Genomic DNA, 21,881 nt, shown 5'->3' on the forward strand with positions numbered 1-21,881 from the left:
GCCCCTGGCTGGAAGGCAAACAGCCCCAGCACCTTCCAACATGCCAGACCAAGTCCACGACAGAATCCCTTCTTCTTCTAAGATGCCAATGTGCAAATCTAAAATTACAAACAGACACTCTCTAAACCCAGACTCTTATCTTCTGGGCTCAGATTCAGGAATGTGCCCTCACAGGACTGACATTAAACATGCAGTGCTGGTGATAATGCAATTTAGGACCATTTAAGCAACTCAGCACACCTCAACCCACCCCTGGCTCAGCCATGAGGTCCTGAGCCTGATGGACACCCTCCAGCCTGCCTCACTCCAAGTGTTTGTCTTTAAACAGTCTAATTCACAATGTTTTTGAAACCCAACCTGGGATTTCAGTCTTTTTTCTGAAACTTATTTTCTTGATATGATTTTTCACTTTCAAATAGCACCAATAAAACCCACCCTGGGGAGAGGAAGGGGGTTACAGAAGCTGAAAACCAGGTATTTTCAACTTGGAAAAAAGTAGCACTGAGTACTTCCGGTGGCTTGGTTATTACAGGACGTTTTGAAATTATATTTTAACAAGAAGTGAAGACATTCTCAGGTATTTCTGTGTTTTCTTGCTGACCTTTATGCAAGTTTCATCAGGAACAAGAAGAATGAGAGTTACTGTGGGCAGACTCTGTCACGCTCATGAGTAAGCACGTACACGGCTCCTTCCCCCTCCAGGTGTGCAGATCCAGCTGCTCCATGGGGCTCCTGAAATCCTCCTGCAAGGTAAGAGGCTGCTTGTTGGGTCCAGTATTTGATCTGAGCCCCGACCTCTCCAAAGTAACTGTGGATTTACAACAAAACATCTATTCATCTCCAGCCAGATTTATTTTTAAGCATCCCCTTGGCACGCATGAATAAGTTTTGTCTGTTGGATTCTGTTCCTGAGGCTGCACTTTGTTCACTGCAAATTCCAAATATAGCTGCAGGAATTATTACTATTAGTAATATAATGGTTGTGTTTGAGATGCTGGGCAGACAGAGAGGCAAACAGGGCTCTTGCCCTGAGATTTTACGATCGTTGAGCTTTACAGCCCTGTAAATAGTGAGTGTGTGATGGGAGATGATCAGCACCACCAGCCCCGTTGGGGAAGCTGCAGTTACAAGCTCAGGAGCTGATTCACTAAGGGGGATTGACCATAATAACCCCTGTAGTACGAGCCATTTGGCAATATTTCGTGGTAGGAATGTTAATTCTGGCCATTCTCTCCCACACTGAGCATCAGAGCTACAGGAGCTGAGCAGTGATGGCCAGTGTATCACCGGTTGTAGGATAAAAAGGGGTGGCTGAGAAGTCAGCAGGAGGACTCAGGACCTCAGTGTCCCTCATTGTGGTGACAATCTGCACAAGGTGCAAAAGGGGCCCTTAAACCCAGCCAGGAAGTGTCACTGCAGAATTTCCCGGGGGAAAGGACTGTGGGGAAACCACTGACTCGGTGACATGCAAATATTTAATAAGAAGGCTCAGAGTTCAACAGCTGTGGGCTGAAATTATCTGCATGTTCAATAAAGGCAGAACATTTCCTGTCAGGTTTCTGACTGATAAAATATGTTTCTATACAATCTGAACTAAGTATCTTGGAATAGCTCATTTGGGCAAAAATCTGACACTTACTGTTTCTTGCCTCAGCAGAAAAGCCACACATGATGTTAGCATCTCCCAGCATGGAAATTCTGCTTTTTGGACAGTCTTAGCATCAAAACAGCAGTTCAGAAAAGCCTGTGGAAACTCATCTAGATGAGATTTACAGTCTGGGTTCCAACTTGATTTGGTAGCAGAGCAGTGGAGGGGTGGCTGGCTAGTGCAGAGCTCTGGTAGCCACGTCCAGGCGACCCTGCCCCGGGGCTGTGATGCTCCCTCCCTGCCAGCACCCGATGCTCCCTGGCTCACCCACAGCCTGAGCAAGCAGAGCTGGAGCAGACACGAGGGTGTTTCCCCTTAATCATCCAGTCTCGGTCCTTTGAGCAAGGGATGGGCTGAGGAGGCCAAAGTCTGAAAACCCTATGACGCTGGGATCCGTGCTCGGTTCAAAGCGAGTTGAATGGGGGGAGACAGGGAGTGGAAATGTTTGCAGCTTCTCCTCTTCTCTCAAAAACTGCTCCTCCTGGGATTTCCTTCACCACAGAGGCCTGACACTGGGGGACATCTGCTTCAGCCACCAAAGGAGCCACTGCAGCATCACGAGTAGCTTCTCCATGGGTACCAGAGCCACGAGGACCCTCTCAAACCCCCGAAGCTGCGGTCCAGCCCTTCGGCTACAGGATGGGCACTGCGGCACACGGCGACAGGCAGGAGCCGCCCTCGGGGAGCTGGAAGGATGTGACCCACAAGCCCCATGCCAACATCACAGCTTCTGCCTGGGCTGCCAGAGTGGAGGCACAAAAAACAGCAGGAAGTGTCTGGAGCTGGTTCCCAGAGCGGTGGGAGCAGCTTTGCCTGTGAGAGCTCGCCAGCGCCTGTTGTACTCCGGACTTTGGCTCTTGACAAGGTGAATTTGTAAGCCTGGGATGGCTTTTGCAGAAGCAGGAGCCAAAGGGAAGGCAGCAGGAACAAGCCTTGGAGCCTGGGACACCTGGGTTGTAGCTTGGGCAAGATATGAGATGTCTCAGGTCAGTGCTGATGCCTTCCATGGCCCCAGTCCATGAACTGAGTCTGGCTAAACTTGATGCTTACGGAGGTGCAGCTCAGAGGCTGAGACAGCCTCTGGCAAGGAACACAGGGATGTCCAGAGAGCAGGTTCCACAAAAAAGGAATGCTGTGTAAGTAGGACTTACAGTAAAGCACAGTGCTAGGGACAGAGCTCCTTGCCTGGAGCTGGAGACAGGAAGAAGTGAGAGCCCTTCAACCCCTCCACCCACAGCATCGCCCATTTGGGAGCCCAGATCTTCACATGCACCAAGTGACATCAGCCAGGCAACAGGTGTTTTTAAAAAGCAGAGCAACATGGCCCAAAGCAGGTTTACCTTGTACCCACCAGCCAGAAAGGCTGGACTGAAGCCTTGGAGGAACCTATGTCAGCCCCTGTGCTCCAACCACCTGCTCCACGTCGCTGCGATCCTCGGCAGGACTGCGGTGTCCCAGGGCATGGCTGCTCATGCCTCCTCCAAGCAGGGTGCAAGGGGCTCATCAAAGCCACACTGGGGCTTCCGGGCACTAAATGAAACCAGGGAAGCTGGGAGGAGGGAAGTGAGCATTGCCAGAGGTTTGGGATTGCACAAGACAAATGTGTGCGTGCTGGCGAGGAGCAGGATGTGAGCGGTGGTGTGGAGCACGCTCAGCACCACACCACTCACCCATCACGAGCTCGGGAGCGTGGTCCTGATGGGTTTGGCTCCTTGTGGCTCAGGGGCAGGCAGATGTCCATGGCACAGCTCCCTGGCAGGGAACTGTCCTGCCCCAGCAGTTACCTCTGCTGGCCGAAAGGTTACAAGGGGACACCCTTCTCCATCCTGGATGCTCCTCCACTTGTTCCTTCTTTCTATCAGTCCAGGTAATAGCAGGTTATACCCACTGTCACTGGTAGGTAAAATCTGGCTACAAGGACAGAATAAATGCAGTGGACATGAGTCTACAGGGTAGAAGAACACAAGGGGTCATGAGAGTGACTTACGGTGACAGAAAAGTCAAATGGGGAAGAATCAACATGAAATGGGAAAATCAGCTAAATTTCAAGGGAGAAGCAGGAAGCCAAGTTCATTGCCCCACAGTTGCCAGCCTCAAGCAAGAGACATTTTAAGCAGCTACTACACACTGGCCCAGGCACCAAAAGCCAGAAAACACCTCCAACAAACCACTGCTCAAAAGCCACAAACTACCAGAGGAGAAGAGCTGGACCTTGGACCTGCAGTGAGCACCAGCTGGAGAAGGAATGCAAACACTGATTACAGCCCATGTCTGCAGCCAGAGAGAAAGGGAACGCTCCCCAAACAAATCATCCCTTCTGGTTGCATGAGGAAGAGAAGGAGGGTCAGATCCCTTCCCAGTGTCAAAGCCAGCAATCAAGTTAATCATCGAACGTGCAACTGTGCTCAGTACTCCAGCACTCTCCATTCATCATCCCATTTTCTCACTGCAGTCAATCTCTCATGCCTCATGAGATTAATAAACAAACAACTAAATCAATACAGTCATCTCAATCCCTGCAGGCCACAGGCTCTGAACAACATAACTTCTGCCTGAAAGAAGTATCAGTGTGGAGGAGATGCTCCCAAGAGAATTCCAGGACCCCAGCTCTCAGCTGTCCAAAAATGAACACATGCACACTGGGGAATGGTTCAGCAGTGCCTTGGGAAACAGAGATATTGAGCAGGTCCTCCCCTCCTATGGCTTCCTTATCATCTGCTCAAGCATCATCAGATTGCTCGACTCTCCCTAAATCCAGGCACTGAAGGAGTATTTTTATTCTTCATGACAGGCTGGGAAATAATCTGAGCTTATTGACTCAACAAGGGGGCTGCTCTGCAAACATCAATCCTCTGATGGGGCTGATGGCCTCGGGCTCCTCAGTCCTGTGGGCAGGGAACCTCACCAGAATCTCTCCGGAGCAGAGAGAAGCATGTGTATGAGAATGAAAGTAAATTAGGTCTGAACAAGATTAACAGGGATTTAATTGAACTATGTGAACTGGAACTCCAGTCACGAGCTGCTTATTAGCCCGTCTCAGGGGATTGTGCTGCTGGCACTGGAGGAGCACAAGGATGCATTGTGAGCGCGGGACAGCGCCTGGGCACGATGGCCCTGGAGGGGAGCGTGGCCAGAGAGGCTGAGCTGCCCCACTGTGACCAAAAACGAAGGAACTCTCAACTCCCAGCCATGTTTCTTCAGAGCTGAGGCTTGGCCTGCTGAGGGACAGGAACTCTGTGACACACGCTGGCAGGGGAAGGCCAGCTCCTGGCTCTGGGTAGCAGAGCAAGGTGTGGCTCTCTGCTGGCAAGTATCTGGAGACAGACCTTTGAAAACCTCCCCTGCAATAAAATTGACTTAATGAGGTCTTCAGCTCCCTTTGGGATGTTAATTACAAAACAGCCCGGAGAAAAGTGCTTGGGAATTAAAGTAGTCACCACACTAGTCCTTCTCTCTGTTTTGGTTTTCTGGTGAGAGAACCAACAGATGTTCACCAGAGCTTGGCCACCACACCGGCCTCACTGCAGCCAAGAGCCACCAGACAGCTCCACGCTCCAGCCATGGAAACCTGAGCTCCAGCCACACACCGATGGGCTCCTGAAAATCCCTATTAACAGCCTACTGAATCCCCACCTAATCCCCTGCTTGCACTATTAACAAATGATGCCTTTATTATGGCTACCTTCATGGGGGCTCTCGGAGCCAAAATCTCTCATGAGAGGCAAGCTGATGTAGTCCCTGCACCGTTTCCTCCTCCCTGCCAGGAAGGTGGAGCTGTACTGGGAGATAGTTTGCTACTTCCAAGACAAACACAGATACAGATGCACACATGCCTGACAGTATTAACTAACCAATTTCTCACAGATTAAAGGATCTGAAAGGATTTCCCTTAATGGATCATTTTAATGAATAGGTTATTTATGTCCCTGTGTTCCTATAGTCTGGGACTTCTGGCAGCTTTCACAGTGAAATGTGAGGGAAGCACAACTTTAAAAACAGATTTCTTTTTAAACAGATATTCTGATTACATTTATCACACATTTCAAGAGAAACTAAGATACATGGGATATTGGTAATCTCTACATACTCTAAGTTCAGTAAACAAGCACATTCAAATAGGTATAAAGCTGTTAGGAACAGATTGGGGATTTTATTTTAATCCCTCTTCCCTCCAACAAAACCAAACCCCAACATCCATGATTTCTACTGAGCAATGAGTGAGCCAGCCTGCAGATAGCTGGAGGTAGACATTGATGTAGTAGCTGCTATTTCAGGTAACAGCCACACAGTCCCCACTGCTAACTGGTCCTGAGCTGTGGAAGTGCTTCAGTATTTTGGATAAGGTGTGTGCTGCTCTTTCAATGACTCCATTAAAGCATTAACCCTCTGCTTTAGGTAACCTGCAAAAGCTGGAGTTTAGATAAAACCATCCTCATGTATTAAAATGGAAGGAGGGATCTGCAGTACCTACCCAGGGCAGTAGCAATGATTTTCTTCCTCCTGCAGATCAGAGACAGAGCACAGGTCTGTCATGGAAACTCACAGCAAACACCGTTCTTTGTTATTTGCGTGGGAAATTTTTGTAATATTTCTTTGTACTGAGAACTCAAAGCAACTTTGGAGTGCTTGTGTCTCCTATGCTTTGTTCTGTCCTCTCAGTATTGCCTTCATGTAGCTCAAGAAAAAAAATGCAGAATTTAAAGCAGAACTCTGAGCTGGATTTTAAGCAGTGCAACTTGGTGTCAGCATTCTGGTCAAGAGCCTGGAGCAGGGAAGCAATGAGAGGTCAGAATCACACAGTACTGGGATCTATCTGTCCCTCCCACCAAAAGCAAGAGTGAGCAGAGAATGTGGCTGTTCTCAACACTGATGGTTTCTGTAAGTGGGTTGTTCAGTTCCTGTTCAAGAACACACATCTGGGCTCACAGGGCATTTGTGGCTCGAGGATGGGAGTCTGGGTATGCAAAAAGGATTGCAGACTTGCAGCCCTGCCAGAGAGAACCCTTCCTTCAAAGCCGCTCTGAACCCTGGGTGCGCCTCAGAGAGCAGGTTCTCCTCCCATTGACTCATTCCTGATCAAACAAACCAAGATGTGAGCTGGCATCAGGAAGCTCGAGCTGCCCCACGGAGACTCCGTGGCTACGTCACCCCCTATCTCCTTCCACTCCTTCCAGTCCTGTCTCGCCGTATTCAAATCTCAGACCAGATTGTCCCTGGGCCTGGAGAGGCAGAGCCCGAAGGAACAGAGTGTCTGTGTCTCTTGCCATACAGCCATGCTGCACAGCCAGCCTGCCACCCCTTGGATCTTAAAATACCACACCTCCCCAGGCTGAGAACGTATTTACCCTCAGGAAGAATCCAGCCAGAGGAGATGGAGCAGACTGGAGCAGGGAAGGCTGGGAGGGAGTTTGCAAATGCAAGAACCCCAGCTGTGTTGAAACAGGGCCCCTGGTCAGGGCTCAGCTACCTGGCAGGAGGGTTTATCCACAGCACAGCGAGGCAGTGCAGGCTGATGCACCATCAGTGCAGCATCCCCAGACTCCCACCTCAGCAGCTCTTCTCCAAAATGCAGTACCTGGTCTTCCCAAGTTTCCAAGAACAACCCCACTAGCACAGGCATTAAATCCTGCACCTTCCAGAATCAAATTGTTCCCCGATTCTTGTAGTCATCACAATCCCCACCACAGCCTCAATCCCTGAAATGTACCTGCTTTCAAAGGTGGGAATAGAAAGGAAGAGTGCATGGGTGGGGAGTAAGACAGAGGTAGCGACGCTGGGGAAATGAAAGCTTTCATCTCCACTAGTCTGGAATCCAGTGAGTTATTACCTAAAGAATTAAAGAATATGACAAAGACATTATGATTAAGCCATAAAATGCAGCTATGTATTTCAGACTAGATGACAACAGAGATGAATACAAAACTGTGTAGTGTGGTATCCTTGATCCATTTGATCCCTCTGGCTTCAAAAAACACAACACAAACTGGTATCCAAAGCAGCAAACCCATGCTCCACCTTCCACAGGGACTTGGCTACAAATCCCAGCCAGCATCGAGGGGCCTCTCTACCCACGAGAACTGACAGAAGTCACTTTAATGGTGACTGACACATTAATCATGTCAAATGAAGTACTGGATATGTGAAGTTCTCTTTGCTTGCAAGAAACCTATGGCAGAATCCCTCCCCTTCCATTCTTGTAAGTTCCTTCTCCCTTGTCCCTGAAAGGTAAAACATGGCAATGCCACAAAACCATTTAACAGAGTTAGTTAGTTGCCTTTGATGTTGTCTCTGAGGAAGCATGATTACAAGTGATTATTTGGTCTTTTGACGCTCATCAGTCATGCCTTTATCGTTTCTTTTTGGTTTCCTTCTTGGGTTTCTTGCTTATCTGTGGAGCAGTTGCCTTTGGCTTCTTCACTGTCTCTGAATTCTTAGGCTCAAAACTGTCCGAGTCCTACAAGAATCAATTAAGAAACAGTCAGTAACTTTTTTTTACCTTTGCTGACAGCTTGCTTTGGGGATGTGAGTATCAGCCAGAGGAAACAAGTGCTGGGTATCTCTGTTGGAACACTTTGATATCAAACTGAGGCCATGTTTAATGAGCCTCAAGCAGCACCATCTCTGCTCCTTCTGCACATGCTTTTTGATGAGTGTGAGTTTATGCACAGAAAAAGCTTGTTACCAGAGATGCCATTAAAAGTTTAAGTGTCTAAAACAGGCTTTGGAGAAGAAAAACAAACCTAACTTTGAAGACAAGAAAAAATCAACACTAAGTGAAAACTATTTGAATTAGGAAAAGATAATATATAATCATCAGGGTGCATGGAAACATTCAGCAGGTATTTCTGCCAAATATTAATCATTATCATGTGCAAGACAAAAAAATATTCCCTGAAACAGCAGTACAGACAGAAAGTTCAGAGCCTTTAAACCAAGCCTAAAATCCAGGGAGGGAATTGCAGGCAAATCTTTCTTCACCTGGACTAACAAAATGCTTAGATATGTTGCTTGTTTCCTTCAGGGAAGATGAGAGATAATATTGCAGCCATGGGAAATAAAGTCTAGTTATCTTGTGAAAACACGAGGGAACAGCGCCAGTCTCCTCTGAGAAAGCACACACATGCAGATTGCCTCCTTTCATTAAATGCATTTGAGTATAAATATTGCTTTAGCATCTTGGTTTCTCTCAGCCTGAGTGTGCCAACTGGAAAAGGACACACAAAAAATGGCTGAGCAAGACGTGCTGGTTTCAAGCTTCCAAGCCAGTGCTGCAGATAATGGAGGGGGAGGCAGCATCTGACAGTATCCTTTTAATCAAAGAGCTTGGTTCAAACGTCTCTCAGGTTCCTGGGCTATTACAGTTCACATCTGTGTGGCTTTCCAAGGAAGGAGGCTTGGCTGGCTTTCCAAAGGCTATGATGGGTGCACAGGGAGCCGGCAGGCTCAGAGAGATGGAGCAACACGCGGGTATTACTCAGGGATGCTGCATGCTGCTGCCATAAACTGAACACTGCTGCCTTCTAATGTCCAAACCAGGGTAGGCTTCAAAGTCTGAGGCCTCCAAGACAGAGAAGCTCTTCAGTATCCTACCCACACTCAAGCATCATTCCCAGGACCTGGAGGGGTAGCCTCTGGTGTTTATGGCCTTGTGAACCAGCCATATGGACAGCAGATCAGGAGGAGAGTACACACATGGAGAAAATAAAAAGTAGAATATGCAAACATCAAGGCATGCTTGCAAAAGTAAGCAGTAAAAGCTTACTTGAGCTTTACTGTTTTAACTGGGAGTTTCCCACTCCAAACCAAAGCTCTCGCTCTTTTCAGCTTTCAAAAATGGGGTTAATTGGTATTTCTCAAACATTTATTGGGGAAACCAGAGACTCTGACTGACAGACACTGGTGGCTGCAGGGTAACAGTGCAAAGGTTGGACTCAATAATTTTGGAGGTCTTTTCCAACCTTAATGATTCTAAGACTTGCAATACCACTGCATTGTGTGTAGCAAGCACCATTTCATCTCCCTGCCAGGAGCTGCAGCTCCTGCAGCAGGAGCAGCAGGAGGGAGCATGACCCATGCCAGGACAGTGTCACATCACACCTGCAGCCACAGGTGAAGAAGTTGGGTCATGAACCACATCCTTCACACTGTACCTCACCCTGGGGCATTCCCTTGCCCAGACAGGCTGTAAATTTCCATGCTTCCTCTGCACAGGAGGGAGCAAACGTGGCAATAAAGATAAGCTGAAAACACAACTCCCCATGCTGAGCTGTTACTGAAAATGCATCATACGCCTTTAGACAAAATCTGTACCAAAGCAACAAACTTGCAACCTGACCAGCACTGAAACACCTGTGCCCAGCACTCAGCATTGCCAAGCACACAGAGGTCTTTCATCAGAAAAGCAGGATGCAGGACATCCCTCAGTCCAGAGGAACCAGAGTCCTGCAGCCCACCTCAGCCTTTCACTTCCACCTCCTGCTGTGCCAGCTGCATCAAAGGACCCTCCAGCACTGCACAGGGTGTCAGGACTGAAAACTGCCCCCCTCACATCAGGATATACTACAAACTTCATCTGCATCTTGTTTCCAAAAATCACACACAAACTAGCACCCAGAGCCACTTCCTGAAAAGCAGACCCTGCCTGGCAATTAATGAAGCAAATCAGTAGCAGGATGACAATATGGGGTTGGGACAAAGCCTTCTCATGCAGCCAGGAACAGCACGTACATTTAACACCTTGCCAGTGCTTCAGGTTGTTTTTTCCAGTGGTATTCAGAGAGATCCCTGCTTAGGTGTTTGTTCCTGGCTTTCCTATCTGGCGGTAAATCAAAAGACAAAAGCTGGAGGTGGGAAAGCTTGAGGGAAGGAAAGAGAGTGAACAATGAAACTGTCACCAATCCCGGGGCAGACTGCTGTGCCTCCATTAGCTACTCGACATTCCCCCCCATCCTGTTTTCTCTGACTCTGCCCATCTGTATCAATATTAAAGAGCACTGCTTACTGTCTTGTGGGCCTTGGACACTGGCAGGATTATGGCCAGCACACAGATCAGCTGGAAAATGGCTCCAAAGAAGAGTCCGTAGCGAAGCACGTTCTCCATGAATGTGGGCTCAGGGATTTCAGGAGGGGAGAAATCCAACTCTGCAGCCATTGTGAGTGCACCCTTCTCCTCTACCGCTCTCAAGAAGACTGGATACTGCAAAGGGGAAAAAACAGAGCAATTATTTGCATCAGGTTTTCTGCTACTCACTTTCCATTACCCCAAAATGACAGACTCCCCCATGCAGGTGTTTTGAAGATACTCTCGATCTACAGAAGCAATAGCAAAGAGGAAAATGAAAGCTGCATTTAATTTGGATGTTTGTCTTTTATCACCTGACTACTAAAATAGTCCTCAAATGCTGGTATTAGTCCGTTTGCAGGTGAGGGGCCGACAAATGAAATATTAACAATATTTATTAAGCAATGAGCTTAATAAGCAAAAACATACTTCTCCCTGAAGTCAATCATGCATGCAAGGTGATTATTAAAAGTTTTCACTTACACTGTCTATGTGATCACAGCCTTATTTTAGATGCTGTACAAACCCAACTACTTAAATAAACCACAGAAGTAGAGCTGATGAAGACAGAGGAATGAGTTATGTGTACAAATTTAAGTGTGGCTTTAGTGGCTGGTTACACAAAGCCCCACGTACCTCACAACAGTCACACAGGTAGTTTGTGGCAGAGTTAAATATTGATCTCCTGGGTCCCAAGTTTCTCAGCCTCAAGACCATCCTTTCTTTCTCCCTTTATCTTTTGCTAATGGAGTTGTCAATTCATTCTATGAATGACTAATGGCTTTCTAGAAAAGGGAGAGCTCTCCTGCCAGAACTGCTGGAGTATGCCACAGAAGTCCCCAAAGGGAAATCCAATTAGTCTGGGATGCCATCACACTCAGCTGTGATTACTGCCCTCCTCTGTTCTCCTGACCTGTATGATCCCAGTGTGCACTCGCTGAGTCAGCACTGCTTACTGATACACTACAGTTCTCTGTATCACTAAAGCTTGGCTGAGAGATATGCTGCACACATGCTTCAGTTGAATCTGCCTCCTAGAAATTATGTCCAAAGCAGGCCCTGCATTTCTCAGGCTGGGAGGAGGTTGCTACGATCTGCAGACGTGACACGGTCGAGAAAGAGACTCAATTTAAGAGTATAATCAGAGTAAAGTTACAGTTGATAAATTTGAGACTCAATCAACAACTCAGTGCCATTGCATAAGAGGCAAATATCACTTGACACACTAAAAGGAGTGGTACAGAAATTACAAGAAATAATTATTTTGTTTTAATTCATTTGAAGTACGGAATCAAGACAGGAAAACATTCCCAACTGCACAGACTGGCAGCCACTGGAATAGAAAGACTGTGGAATCCCTGCTCCTGGCGACTCAGAAGAGCAGCTCAGATAAGCACTGGCCTGGGATGGGGTGTGGGTACATATAATCCTGCATTTCAACCAGGAAATAAGAATAGGTGAACTCTCACGATCCCTTCCAGGTCTGTACTTTGGTGAACAAAAATGTTTCAAGTTCTGACTAAAACTCAGTTAGCAAGGGCCGTGTGGGCCCTGTACATGAAGGCAGGACACACGCTGCCCTCGCAGGCTCAGCCAGTCCCAACCAGACCCAAAGGCTGCACAGCAGCGTGAACAAACACTTCAGGACATGTGGCTCATCCCCAACTGCTTTTACCTTTAAGACACTCCCTCTCCCCAGTCTGCAAGGCAGCAGCTCCTAAGCAAGAAACAGAATCACTGGAAGCTTCACCCCTGAGCTGCCTTTATCTCATCCTCACTTATCGGGATATCTTTTGTAAACATAATTCCTGCCCATCCCCGTCCTCAAACACAGCAGGAAGGGATGTTGCTTCATTCCTCACCTGGAGTTTTCTCAGGACAAACGCCTACTGATAATCCTGACTCACACACCTGGAACACCACACACAGAGGTAAACCAGAAAAGGAAATCAGTACAGTGAAAACAAAATTCTCCATCCTCATCTTCCTCCTTTCCCCTTTCCTACCTCACCTCCCTTGAGGGAATTAGTAATTCTCTGACAAATCCCAGGTGACATGACCAGCATCAAGGGCTCTCACGCAGGCTGGTAGCAGCTGCCACCCCCATTATAAGCAGTACCCCATGAAATACTCTCAAAGACCTGACCTCATGTTCCATCTGGTCACAAAAGAGCTGTGCAGGCACTCCACACTCGGACCATTCCTTCTCCTGCCATCAGTGGAGCTGAACTAACATTACCAAAACTCCTTCCTGTTTTAAAGAACTCCTGTGGTTCACACAGTGCCCAAAGCTGCACACGCAGGGAGTCTGAACTCCCCCAAATGGGCAGGCCAGAGCTGATCTCTGGGTGCTGGGGCTCAGCACCAGGCACGTGCCTTCTGCACCCAACACAGAACCTGCAAAGGGAGTTCCCTTACCCAGAGCATCACCTCCTGACACTCTGCCTTGCACCTAAGCCAACAGGTCCCTAGGTGACTGAGTCTTCCTCCCTGTTCCCGAGAAGCTCAGTTTTACCACCTCTTCCCTGGCTAACATCTCTTCTTCTCCACAGGTTATTAACTGCCTTTTTCCTCAGACCACTTCACCACAGCTGCACTTACTAATTCTTCTTAAATTGCATTTAAAGATCAATACTCCCATTTTAAACGCTGAGAGGAGGCTTTCCCTAACCCTTCCAGCTTATTTATTTGGTCTAATACCCACTGAGTAAACTGGAGGAGTGGGAAGATATCTTCTCTCCCCACAAGCCTGCCCATCTCACTGGAACATAACATCAGAAATTGGTCACAAACAGTTGCAACTGTACTACAGGAATTTATATTGACTATATGTTTAAAAATAGCCAGTCTTGCTCCTACTCCATTAGGGTTTTACAGCAAGCCAGCTGCCCCCACGCAGCAGGACTTGGTCCTGTAGCAAAGCCAGGGCTGGGCCACAGACCCAGGCAGGGGCTCCTCGGGGCTGCAGCTCCTGCTTTTGCCACTGGCAGCACTGAAGGGGATGTGGCTGTTCCCCGTGGAGCAGGATCAGGCCCTGTGATGAACATCCGTGTGTTTCCAGGATCAGGGCCGTGCAGCAGCCACCTCAGTACAGCCAGACACAAACCTTTCTCCTTGCTGTGTCTCCCAGCTGGCACCTTCAAGACCTGCTACTACACAAATAATCAGCGATGGCCAAAGCCATAGGAACAGCTCAAGTAATATGTATTAGCTTTCTCTTGGGGTGGAAATAAAGAGTAACGTCCCTGCAGAACACGAAAACTTCTGTCAGAGGGTGAGGCAAAAAAGCTCAGGTTGGATATTCTTAAATGGCTTAGCAGGTGTTGGGATGGAGCCCGGGCAATTCCTACGGGGATCTGCGTGTGCTCCACACCGCTGACAGCGCGGCCTAGGAGGATATCCCAGGACAAGCAGGCGATCCCAGGATAACCAGGATGTCCAACCTGCGGGATAAGGGGCCGGGGCTGTCCGGCCGTGCCCGGGGGCTGCGAGAGAAGCAGCTGTGCAGCCCCAGAGCGGGGACACCCCGCGCTGCTGCCCCTGCCCCTGCTCCTGCTCCTGCTCCTGCTCCTCCCCCTGCCCAGGGACCAGCTCCCCCCGGGGCCGCCCGGCCAGACCAGCGAGGCCCCGGGGGTGTCCCCCGCCTGCCGGGGCCGGGGCGATGCCGGAGCTCCGCCGCCCCCTCCCCGCAGCGCCGGGACCCGCGGCCGCCCCGCCCGGCCCCGCTCACCGCCCGCTCCGCTCGCCCGGCCCGCGCCGCCCCGGAACTGCTCCCGCCCGCTGGAAGTGCTTCCCGCCCCGTCCTTGGCAACCATCCCTGGCAACCATCCCTAGCAACCATCCCTAGCAACCATCCCTGGCGACCGCCCCTGCAGCCGCCCCGGGGCGGCCCGAGCGGGACCGGGCCCGCGGGGTCCGAAGAGCCCCGAGCCCGTCCCGGCCGCGGGAGCCGCGGGAGCCGCGGGAGCCGCGGGAGCCGCGGGAGCCGCGGGAGCCGCGGGAGCCGCGGGAGCCGCGGGAGCCGCGGGAGCCGCGGGAGCCGCGGGAGCCGCGGGAGCCGCGGGAGCCGCGGGAGCCGCGGGCCCCGGCCCGTCACAGGGCCAGCCCGGCTGGAAAAGCCCTCTGGGATCGCTGAGCCCAGCCCATGACCCAGCACCGCCTTGTCAACCAGACCATGGCACTGATGCCGCATCCAGTCTTTCCTAAAACACCTCCAGGGACGGTGACTCCACCGCCTCCCTGGGCAGCCCATTCCAATGTGTGATCACCCTTTCGTGAAGAAATTCTTCTTAAGGTCCAACCCAAATCTCCCCTGGCGCCTTTACACCTCAGGGTTAATGTACTCACCCCCTAAATCCGTGTGAGTGTTTTAATCCCGCCATCAATAATGTGGCCTTTCAGGCCTGGCAGGTTTCTCTTTATCCACAAGGTTTTCATCTGCTCCCTTGACGTGCTCTGGCAGCAACAATTAAGATGTGCTTCTGGCTTTGCTCTTGCCAGGGATTTTATTTATTTTTAATGCCCCGTCCAGTATCCAGCTCCGAACTGGAGATGCCTTGATAAGATGACCTACAAAAGGAAAAATGGCCTGGGCTCTGTTTTCTTGTTTGTGGTATTTAAAGATTCTGATTTGTTTTGCCCTTTTTCTAACCCTAAACTATCAGATGTGCCAGCTTGGTTTTGCTGCAGAGCTTGATTACCAGAGAGCCTAAATACTTCAGTGAAAACCTAATCAGTTATTTATCTACTGGGAGAATAAGGTATGGCATTTGTAATAAAAGGATTTTCTAAGCTGTTACCAAGCATTTGAATTAAATGGGTATTAATGAAAACTATTTCAAAGGTTTTCAGCAATTGGATCAGGAATCTTTCATGTTTTTTAGTGCAGAAGACTTTGCAGACCACTGGAAGATGCACGTGGCTGTGGGTGGCAGAGGCTAGAGATACTGGGACACAGAAACTCTTCTGGAATAAAAATACTAAAAAAAAAAATAAAAAATTACTCTTGAATAGCTCTTTCCCTGCCTCTAGTGAGTGGCTGTAGAGGCTAAGGGATAACTCCAGAGCTCAGGAAAGCAGCTGAAATTCTGCCCTTTCAGCTTCCAAACACTATTTAGGATTAAAAAAATGCTGCAGAGGGAGAAGTAGTTCTTGAAATTGTCAGGAGGGATCCTATCAGCATGGATTAAAGACAGATTAAATTCTTCCCAATACTACCAGTACACTGAATGGGGTGGTGCTGCTGTCAGCACACACCTTCTCACGGGCTCTGATCTTTGCAGTTCAAAGTTTGCAAGCAAAGGGGAAAATACACTGATGGATGGAAACCAGCGCTGTACTTTAGATTCCTTTTCTCCTCTCCCCAGCAGCAATGGCACTACTTACTCCAGGTAGAAATAGGCAGGTGAAATGTGCAGCTTTTATGTAGCTCCTGCCCTTTCTGTGCCCCTGTCCTGGCCCCGAGGCCATCAAAGCCTCCACGGCCAGGTCAGGAGTGCCCCAGCCCGGGAGCCACAAGCAGGTGGTGCCATCAGCCCACTGCGGCTCCGTGCCTTCCAACAGCACCACACTGACCCACTCCTTGCACCTGACTGTGAAACTACACAAAAGGAAACTATTTATAAAAAAAAAGGGAAGATTTTTCCAAAGTCTGTGAGATGTGAGTGGGTTTCAAAGATAAAGTTGATTCAACAACTGGACATGGCAACTTTGTCAGCGCTCGGTTCTAAGTAGAGACAGAGCTCAGGCAAGAAGTTTTTCTCCAAATCCAAATAATCCTTGGCTTTTTTAGTCCTTTCTATGTTTTTTCTTTGGTTTGCATTGCAGTATTTCCTGCATGTCTTTGCAGTGAGGCTTCTTTATTACCACTCACTGTACGTGTGCCAGATCCTTGTGCACCAAGGTCTTGTCATCCTCAGGATGCACACTGGTATTCAGCCAGGAAAAAAATTACTTACAGTGGCTTTCATTTTTTAGCCCTTATTGGAAACACAGTCTTCCTCATTCCCTCTCCATAAACCACATTTTACTTTCTTGGTGCCAGTAACATCTCACTTAAATTCTGGTTTTTATCAGAAGCTTTTCGAGGGGTTGAAGCTGCCTCTCCCTGTTCATTGATTCTGGCTGTAATGTGCTGTGCAGCCTTCTAGTGAAGGCTCCTTTCCAAACTGAAATGGGAGTGGTGAAACCCAAGACGAGCTCCTTAATTACTGAGATTCAATGCTGGCATCTCAGCCCTGTCTGTCTGCTGGGGATGGAAGAAGAAGGAGATGGTATCTAGAGAGCCAGAAATTCAGGAACTAGTAATTCTCAAGCCTAGAGCTGAGTGTAACGTGCTCATACCTGGCTGAAACTCTCGGCAGTTCACTTGGGCAATGCTGAAATGCTCCAGCAGATCTGCTGGGGAATAAACAGAGCCAGACAGGTACAGGCTCTATAAATGGATCCCACCTGCAGAGCCCATCAGGCCTCCTGACACATGCACATCTCGCAGGCTGCTGCCATTTGCTCTATTGTACAGTCTCAGGGATAGTTAATGTTTGAAGATTAAATAGGCTTTTCAAGCAGACTTTTTAACACCATGAGACAGTCCTTTTCAACAGCACCTCTTGCACATTTTGAATTTCTGATTTATTTTGTCTGTTTTTAATCTGATCCCTTGCTTCAGTCTCATTCGCAGAGTGCAAACTATGCTCTCATCCAGAGGGACTCCTTCCTTGGGATTATTTTGGTAAATGTTTGTACTTGGCTTCCTACCAATTTGAATTCCTAAAGGGAAAATTCTCCCCAGGAAATCTACTGATGTTCAAAGGATGGAGCCTGAAGGATCTGAAGATCCACATCTTAGCACTTTATCCTTCCAAGGATGAGAAACCAAGATTTTCTAATGGCAAGTCTCACCACACCTGCTGGGTATAAGTTTTGAGTTTTCCTTAGAAGGAACTGGCCACACAGGCTGAATCTTGTCTTTCTTATCTCATTTTTGTTTGCTTGCCTCCACACAATGACTGTGTTTTTTGCAAAGAACTTGGGAATGAAAGTAATGAAAGTTACCGAGCACAGCAGTAATGGACAATGTAATTAAATGACTGATGATCAACTTACTTGTTATGTGCCTTAGTTTTGCCACTTGGAATATTTGATACTAAAATGGGTCTCATCGTACCTCTGTGATGGCAAACCCAGGCAAAACCCCATAACTTTTAGTCTTAGGCAGTTCTGTTTAACTTACCATTATGGCATTTGCAATAAGTTAGGCATCACCACATCTCTCAAGTGAAAGAAAGGAAACAGCTGTATGTGGCTCTCTCAGGAGTGCTGAAGGCTGGAGAAACTAGGGACAAACAGCTACCATCTGTGCCATTTTGGTAGAGTGCAGAACGGCTTTTGAGAGCTGAGAATATGGGATTTTTTTTGCCATTTGATGAGTTACTTCTGACTGTCATTAGTTTCAAGCCCACAAGGTGAGCAGGACCTTTTCACACGCTGCTCAGCTTATCTGAAGCTGTCTGTTGTGCACCTGGAATAGACAGGGGTGATTTTTTAAAGTATGGCATGGAAACAGGGGGAGGTAAAGCTAAGAGGAAATCAATACCTGGGAAATTGCTTCAGGATCCTAACTCTGTCCTTTGTCAGTGAAGGATTGGCACTGAAATAAAAGCAACTGGCATGTGCTTCACCCAAGGACCCTAGGGAAGGTAGGTCTGCTTGGATGTGACTCCAAAATCCAGCTGTTCTAGCTACAGTAGATACCTGTGGCAGCTCGTACCTGGCTGTAGATTCCACCAAGCTTGCACTGGTGTAGGCTCAGGTTTAGAGGGCAAAAAGAGAGTTACCCACTGCACACTGCTAATGTGATCTGTGGGAGATAATGAGTGTTAAATACCTCTGGTTTGGGAGCCAGTGGATGCTGACAGCACTAGCTGTGGTAGGGGGGGAGGCTGGGGAATCTGGGAAAGTTCTAGGGACAAACCAAGAGATACTCTAAAGAGAAAAAGCTGTTCATGTTCCAAAACAAGTTTCTCATCTGTTGTGCCAAATTATTATTGATACTACCCCTCAAATGAAATTCCCATGAGGAATGCTGTCAAACAGCCAGAATGTTCAGCCTTCGAACATACTGACAGTCCCAGAGGAGCTCTGGAGCTGTGGGGAGCACAGAACTGCAGCCAGATCCCCCCTCCTGCATGTGCAGGGGACACCAGCTCTACATGTGTGACACCATCTCTACCTGTGTGCCACCAGCTCTGCCCTACTGAAAAAATGATCACGAGGACAGAGAACTGCTACCTCAAATACACACTGCAACACAGAGGGATGCAAAAGCTGGCTCCAAACAAGTCTGCATCCTATCACAGTCCATAGCATCTTCATCCAGGGATGTTTGGAGCCAGGCACCCGTGGTGGGGCTCATGCTGGGGCTGAGCTGCTGGCAGCAGTGGGGATCACAGATGTTTCTGCTGCAGAAGCAGCTTCAGCAGCCAGAGGGAGAGCTCGTGGAGTCTGGTGGAGGAGCTCCACAAATGACCCTTCTGGGTCCTGGGAAGACAGGAAGGTTTTGACTGATGCTGAAACAGGAAATCCCAGGGACAGAAAAGCTGCTCTATTTGTGCTATTTCAGAACTCCTAAGCTGGGTACACCCAACAGAGCCTGGAGGGCTTTTAGAAATTTCTGCTGTCTCCTGCAATTAATCTGAAGTCATAGAGAGCTTGGTGTTGTGAGTCTTGGTGTATCCAGCTGTGCATGACATGAACCCAACCCAGGCAGCACAAGGAAACCCCTGGGATGATGGAGCTTTATTCAGCCTTCTCTGAAAGCAGCTTGCTTGAGATATGAACATGGATCACAGCCCTCCTAATCCAAACTGGGCAGGAGGCAGCTATAAACAAGTCAGTTATAGACTGATTCTCCTTGATCCAAGAGATACTGCCTGGTATTGTACAGCAGCTCTGTGTAAGGCATGGGACCAGGTGGATGGAGAATGAGCTCAAAACTGCACTATAGGATAATACCTTGAAATAGCTCTTGACTGGTTTAACAGCATGGTCTGATTTGTCTGTTCAGCCAGTGCAGTACCAAGACAGTGGAAGAAAAATAAGTCATGCTGAAAAATTAGTGCAACCAGCCTCACACGTGAGAGAACACGAACAGATTGTTTCAAAAAAGCAAACAAAATCCCTTTCCAGTTTGCAGAGAGCACACAGCTGCGTGCACCAGGACAGAGATTTTGGAAAACCTGCTCTGTGCAACCCAGAAATCCCCTTCTCCAGTGCCCACCAGTGGATGACACAGATGATATACCTGCCTGATTTGCATGGCAGATCCTCTCCCCATGAACAGGCTGGCACCATTTCCTTTCACAGCTGGAGGAAGGCAGTGGTTCTTGCTTCTCTTCACATTGTTGTTCTGTTTCTGGATTCCACTAGACAGGCCCATGTCAGATGCTCAGTTCTGGGCTAGATCAAGCTCCTGCTTTGGTCTGCTCAATCTTTTTTTGTGATTTTCCTGGCCTGATCCTAATTAGATACCAAAGGGAATGTGAGCCTTTGAGTACTCAAAAGCAGGGGGGAGCCCAAAGGCATCAGTGCACATCTGTCCAGGTACAGAGTGACTGTTGTTTAACACCAGAGCAACTTGGTGTTCTGAGCTCACTCCAGCCTTTCCAGCTGTGGGACTACTCTTACTGGGAGCCCACGTTTTGGCAGAGGGATATTGCTTTGCTAAGAAATGAGCCATAATCACAGTGATTTCTCACCTCAGCAAGAAGCAGAGGGGCAGTGGTAGAGAGTTAGACCAGCACTGGATGCTTCTGACCCCCTGCACACACAGGTACCCATGTGCACACCAGATGCTCGTCCTTCCTACAATCCCTCTCTGCTCCCAACAGCTGTGATGTGCTCTGGTGCAAGGTGAAGGTATTGGGCAGTGGGCAGGTATGAGTCATCTCACCTGCTGAAACTCCTTCCCACCATCGAGTCATGCAAGCCCTGAGATAGGAAGGGTCTGGGTCCCCATCAATTCTGGGCATTGTAAAGTCAGTATGAAAAATCTGGCAGGTGGAGCTCATGCTGACACCTCGTTTTTAGCTCCTCTGAACTGTCCTGGTCTTCTTGGCACCAAGGCTCTGTGTTCTTTTTAATGGGGCTTTCATAAACCTTGTTCCAGGAACGAAAACAGCTGCCAGTGCACGCAGCACCCCAGGGAAGACCCTTGCCTTTTTCCAGAGCACATGAACGGAGCGGGGCTCTCCGGCTGCTCTGTGTGCTTGATGTGAAGCTGTGATGTTTGCAAGGGACTGGAGCATGAACTGCCCCCCTAATGCAGGTGTGAGTAACAAAGGAGAAGGAGGGAAAGGCTGATAATCAAAGAAAAATAGAATAGCAAAAAGACAAACCCTCCTGTTCATGCAGTGTGAGAAAGCATTAATGGTTAACTCACTCACTGTAGAGTAGAAGGAAAAAACCCGCAATTGCAAAGGGAAAGAGAAGTTTACCTTTCAAAGTGAATTTGTCATTCACTCTGCCAGATTATTGCTGTTTTTATTTGCTCTTCACTCTTTGAGGGATAAAGAGAAAGTGTGCAAATGACCCTCGATTATAGGCATGACCCTCTCCCTGCCACCTCCCTGCACACACACACACACACACACACACACACACACACACACACACAGAAAGAGGATGCTAAACACAGCCTTTGAAATTCAGGAGGATAATTGATGCTCTGACGCGTGGAAGCCCACAGGACTCCTGAGGGAGCACAGGTATAAAAAGCAGAGATGCACCTCTCTGGCAGCCAGAGGACAGCTGGGGGGAGATCCGAGAGAGTCCTCCCTGCTCAGCACGACTCCACGTCCCGCGGGGCACAGACCCTGCAGGCTCACAGGGGCAGCTCCAGAGGAGAAGTTGTGTTTGCAACAGGGGAAGGAACACCTGGGCAGGAGCTGATCTAGGAAGTGCTTGTTTTCTACAGGAACGGTAAGTGGGAGTCTCTCTCTCTGTGTTTAACAAGATAATGCCTATTCGGAAGTTGGAGACAATTAAATTGTACTGAAATGCAATCAAAGCTGGCACCAGGAATTAGCTTTGCCATGTACAACAGCCTTTGTACCATACCAAGTTTTGTACCAAGATGTTTTTGTACCAAGTCATAGAAAGAAACAATAATTGAAC

At 48.5% G+C, this 21,881-nt stretch overlaps 1 protein-coding gene across 5 annotated transcripts; it reads right to left on the reverse strand.

Moving 5' to 3' along the window:
- Positions 1–833: 833 nt before the first annotated feature.
- MANBAL (mannosidase beta like) lies at positions 834–15,075 on the reverse strand. Of its 5 annotated transcripts, none has more exons than XM_051803079.1 (4): positions 14,440–14,500; positions 12,572–12,620; positions 10,650–10,844; positions 834–8,102 (listed from the first exon to the last, which is right to left on the reverse strand). In XM_051803079.1, exons 3-4 carry the CDS (start codon positions 10,797–10,799, stop codon positions 7,995–7,997), a joined length of 258 nt encoding a protein of 85 aa, XP_051659039.1. In that variant the 5' UTR covers positions 10,800–10,844; positions 12,572–12,620; positions 14,440–14,500; the 3' UTR covers positions 834–7,994. The 5 variants fall into 5 exon arrangements, with proteins under 5 accessions (XP_051659039.1, XP_051659036.1, XP_051659041.1 ...); XM_051803076.1 differs by lacking the exon at positions 14,440–14,500 and adding an exon at positions 13,816–14,247; XM_051803081.1 differs by lacking the exons at positions 12,572–12,620; positions 14,440–14,500 and adding an exon at positions 15,057–15,075.
- Between the last annotated feature and the right edge of the window lie 6,806 nt (positions 15,076–21,881).

Source organism: Manacus candei, unplaced genomic scaffold, assembly GCF_025592945.1.
Source record: "Manacus candei isolate 608988 ecotype Guabito, Panama unplaced genomic scaffold, ASM2559294v1 h1tg000057l, whole genome shotgun sequence".
Classification (NCBI taxonomy): Eukaryota; Metazoa; Chordata; class Aves; order Passeriformes; family Pipridae; genus Manacus; species Manacus candei.

Bases quoted from the DNA above. Each gene is read 5' to 3' on its own strand.
- MANBAL (XM_051803081.1), bottom strand. From the start codon at position 10,799: ATGGCTGCAGAGTTGGATTTCTCCCCTCCTGAAATCCCTGAGCCCACA. The intron at 8,103-10,649 runs GTAAGCAGTGCT...TGATTCTTGTAG, and splicing joins TGTCCAAGGCCCACAAGACA to GACTCGGACAGTTTTGAGCC.